The 4446-nt window shown below is 39.0% G+C and overlaps 3 protein-coding genes across 3 annotated transcripts in view; 2 read left to right on the top strand and 1 right to left on the bottom strand.

Moving 5' to 3' along the window:
* Positions 1 to 910, bottom strand: part of SARC_11947 (histidinol-phosphate aminotransferase) — a 5907-nt gene extending 4997 nt beyond the window's left edge. Inside the window, exons 1-2 of the mRNA XM_014293960.1 lie at positions 785 to 910; positions 261 to 371 (exon numbers count right to left, since the gene is read on the bottom strand). Coding sequence (XP_014149435.1) covers positions 261 to 371; positions 785 to 869 — 196 coding nt within the window. The 5' untranslated portion in view covers positions 870 to 910. The remainder of the gene's footprint in view (positions 1 to 260; positions 372 to 784) is intronic.
* A 1456-nt stretch (positions 911 to 2366) lies between these two features.
* SARC_11946 (hypothetical protein) lies at positions 2367 to 2552 on the top strand (the record flags this gene model as incomplete). The annotated part of the gene is made up of 1 exon (XM_014293959.1): positions 2367 to 2552. One exon carries the CDS (start codon positions 2367 to 2369, stop codon positions 2550 to 2552), a length of 186 nt encoding a protein of 61 aa, XP_014149434.1.
* Positions 2553 to 3617: 1065 nt separating this feature from the next.
* SARC_11945 (hypothetical protein) lies at positions 3618 to 3816 on the top strand (the record flags this gene model as incomplete). The annotated part of the gene is made up of 1 exon (XM_014293958.1): positions 3618 to 3816. A coding segment is annotated over one exon (199 nt), but the record flags the coding sequence as incomplete, so codon positions are not given.
* Positions 3817 to 4446: the final 630 nt, after the last annotated feature.

Here is a 4446-nt window from a genome sequence, read left to right as displayed (position 1 = left end):
ATATATTATAATATTTAAATATTATAGTCCTGACGTACAATATCATCTCTTATGTGCCAGCATCTGTTATAACAGTTACGATCCGCCATCTGTCCATACCTAGCATCAACATCACTGCCAATAGACTAAACCCGATTGGCGTTCGTGTAAACGATACCACACCGTGAAATCAATTATGCGTAGCATCACTTCTAACCTATCTGGCAGCTATGCTCGAAATAATAAACCTACATTAACAAACGAATGGCTTTAAAGCACACCTATCAACGACCGTAGCTCGCTCTGGTGAGGGTCAGGGTATCTGTTGAGCTCAGGCACTTCCGTCTTCATCGGAGCACCGAAAGAGTTCTCATTGGCGTCCAAGAGAATACCTATTGTTGTGGTGTGTCAGGTCACTGTATTTAGCACACATGGTATGGATATAAGACTGGGAACTGTAGTCTATTGAGAAACTCAAACGTATCAACAACGGCTGAATTGAGATATATATATGTATGTATGTATGTGTATATGCTCCTCGTGATATGAAGCTTGCATACGCAGACTAATCGTATATATAATGATGCATATTTGTTGTAACCACTTGAAATGAATATCGTAGTAGGCTTACAGGAACAAGAAGTTGAATCGGTACGATAACAGCTAGGAATCGGTTACAACTTCGGATGTGACCATCAAATCACATATAAGTGTGAGCAGTATGAGCACAATATTGACATCAGACGGTACGCATCGAATGGAAACGATTGAACGTGAACGATGCATTGGTAGGTACAGGCATTACCTGTATCATAGTCATCGCGGGCACAGCGGTATGGCTTCAGATCCCGTACATTGGGACGCAGCAGCGAGCGCAGGTCGAAAGTCATGTTGCTGTGAATACGAATGGGGATAGCTCGAGGGTGATCAGTCTGTACGCTCTTTATATGTTTAAAAAAAATGAGAAATATGTAGGTGATATTGTGAACACTGATGACTGAACTTTTTTCAAACGTCAAAAAATTGCCTGTCAATTCGGGTTGCTGGGTGAATCCAAAATGCCGTATACGTTGAACTTAAACGCACAAATGTTTCAAATTTTATACGTTTTGAAAAACGTAGAAATGACAAACAAATGCACAAATATAAATCCAGATGGAAATGTTGTTTGTGGTTTAAACGTTTAATTGTTACGTAAAAACGATCGTTAAAACGTTTTGCGTTTAAATGGCCTGTGAGAGGCTCTGACATCAGGATTCAGGACATGTGATGGAATGACCGCGAGAGGATGATGACGTCATTCATTTGCGATGTACGTTCGAGGCTCGAGCGGTATTACATATTTATTTTATGAATATGATAATTATTTATGTATTTATGGTCGACTGTTGATTTTGAACTGTGCACGGGTGAGAGAGTCACAGTCTATTGATATTTTGCTATGATCATACTTTTATAAGCGTTTGGCACAACTGCCATACAACAAATTCCAATATGTATATGTACATAGACAATTTATTTTAAATCAAACTGGAAGGGCATTGCTGTTACTGGTCGCCACTTATATCGCCCCCAGTCATTCAAATACTTATAATTTAAAAATAGCTGATTAGGCGTAGATTCCGCTAGTTTTATATTTTATATTTAAAAAAATGCAACAACCGACAGTTCGGATTTTCTGTATTTAAAATATGTATAGCACTAGCTAGATAACTCACCCAAGTCCCACTGCTAGTGCTTGTAAATATCGCAAGTCTATATGCAGGGGTAGAATAATTGCCTATTTCATCTTGAGCATCACGTACGCAGCTGCAAGAACTGTATGTTAAATACATACTATGTATCATGTATTGTATGTACTAAGAATGTTTTTTTTTAAACCGTGCTTAGTTTTTTTTATAAACACTTTCTAAAAAATAACATTTGTTTTACTCTCTATGGCATTTTCTTTGTCATGAGATTCAAGAAAATTGGAAATCCGGAATTTTAGGGTTTGAAGGAACACTTCGGCTACTGGCAACTTGTCATATTTTTATATTTATTTTACTTGACAATCATTGTATATAATAACGAAGTGCAGAGCAAGTCGTGGTGAGTTGAAAGTGCTTTTGGTTTCTGCTCCATCTAGTTAACATAGAGATAGAAAAGTAGCATAGTTTATTTAAATTGTTGTAGACATAAGGTGTACCGCTAATACATCCTCACATGAAATATACCCAAACCTACAAGGGCAAACATGTGAAGAGAAGGCACAGGCAGGATATTCCAGAAAGTATTCAAAAAGAACTACAACAATCACCCTAGTTTTGAATAGAAAATACGGCGAGGCTCATATCACTTGCACCGGGACGAGAGTGCTACAGCAACCTAAAGTACCTGTTGGCCCTATGGCGTACTTCCAGTGGCATGACAAAGGCGGCAATCTGCATAAGTCCTTCTGCGAGAAAGAGGCCAAGGAAAACGTGGTGTACGATAGTCGATTAGATTTTTCAGATTCAAATCGAGGTGACAAAAAGAAGATCTTTCCCGATACTGAGCATCAGTGTATAATGGCCCAAAAGAGTACGAATTAAATGTTTCTCGATATCGCAATCGTTGCGTGCATGATCTCGTTGTAATCAATAGAAAAGTAATTATTTTGTGTGCAAAGATTGAATTAGAATGTTATATCAACTTTGCAAATTTTTGTTCATTGTTGGCACATAAGGTTAGTGAAAATATATTCAAGGCTCTAAGATAAAAAGTTGCATTGATGGACAACTAGATCTTTAGAAAGAATCGAAGAAATCAAAAGATGTTTATGATCTAATAAAACACAATTATATCCCGTTCAGTCTCTCTTTAACTGAACAATACTCTCGGTGTTTGGCGGGTAGTTGTTGAATACCGCTTTTATAGCATTGATTGTGGTGCTCCCTGCTGTTTTGTTTTGTACCAACTTATATAGTTTCACGGCAATGCTAGTGGTCGTTATAATTTCTGAGGTAAGGAACATGGCGTCACTGCATTATTCTTGCAACATAAAAATACAAGACCTTATTCGAATCATCTATCGTTAGATAATCAGCCAAGCATATTTAGTGTCTGTCTGTTTATCTCGTATGGATGTTTTAGCTCAGTTTATAAAGCCCGATTCCCTTATTTATAGGCGGCAATAAAAAATTATAGCATATCTACACGGCCCAAGGAATTTGTCTCCGTGACCTAACATTTCTCCATTTGGCATTTGTTAGCGGGAATAGGAATGTCTAACTATTTCTCCATTTAGCATTTGGATTTAGCGCATAAAGGAGCGTATTTACATGGCACTTCACACCGGCTCCCTCCCTTTCGCGGGATGCGTGTCCCTGCCGTGATATTGTGAAATCGCCGGCGATTCCTTTGGCGTCATCAATTTTCATACTACTCTCAAAAACTCTAAACCCTATAACATAAATAGAACATTTCCAAACTGCAATATCATGTAAATATATGTGTATATGTATATGTGTGTATAATTATAGCTAGTTCGAATCACTTCCAGGTATCAGAGTTGTATCGGCAAGCCACTACGCCGAGCGTACCACCTAGTGTACACGCACTACGTACATACCTGATAGCTGCACGGGTTGTATCGCAGATATAGCACCACCACCACCATGAAGATTGACGTCGATGGTCTAACAGTATACTTTCCCTACGATTTCATATACCCCGAACAGTATGAGTACATGGTGGAATTCAAACGTGCATTAGATGCGCGAGGGCATGCTGTACTGGAAATGCCTTCAGGCACAGGGAAGACTATCACTATCATGTCCCTGGCGATAGCATATCAGAAAGCCAACTCCTCGTTGGGTATGTATGTGTGTATTTTAGGATGTGATCTCTCAAGTGGTTTACATAGATTTTATAAAACGGGCTATGCACGCTGTGTTAGTTGTGCGATCAGAGATAAACCAAACAATACACTTTATAGCACTAACTTCATAGTAATAGAAGTGAAGTATAAGGCTGTATGTGATTTCATCCTGATTCCACTAGACATTCGTTTGGATAGAGATGTTCCGGGTGTTGCTGAGCTGATGCTTATGGAAGAGCGCGGCCTAAGTCTGACTAGCGGATACCCCCTCCTTCTGGTTAGATCACAGATTCACAAGACTGTTCCTACGAACAGTACATTGTAGCGTATAAGACGATACAGCTAGTGCAGTTGATAGTCCTCGTATATATAGACTGTTACAAACGATGTTAGGTAGCACTGTCTGTATGCATGCTCCAGCATGCACAATGCGTTTGTACTATGAATTGGCACTGGGAGCGGTTGTCGTGATCGAGATGTGTTGTATCATTGATAGTTTGGTGGTTAATGCAAAAAAACGATTTATTGGTTTTAGTTGGTAGTACAAACACGTGGTCTAGATGAAACCCCACAAGATATGTCTATGCATCGCAATATGAATGTACCGTTGGGTATTAATGCAAGTA

Source organism: Sphaeroforma arctica, assembly GCF_001186125.1.
Source record: "Sphaeroforma arctica JP610 unplaced genomic scaffold supercont1.1969, whole genome shotgun sequence".
Classification (NCBI taxonomy): Eukaryota; class Ichthyosporea; order Ichthyophonida; genus Sphaeroforma; species Sphaeroforma arctica.
This window is presented reverse-complemented; position numbering and strand designations above follow the sequence as displayed.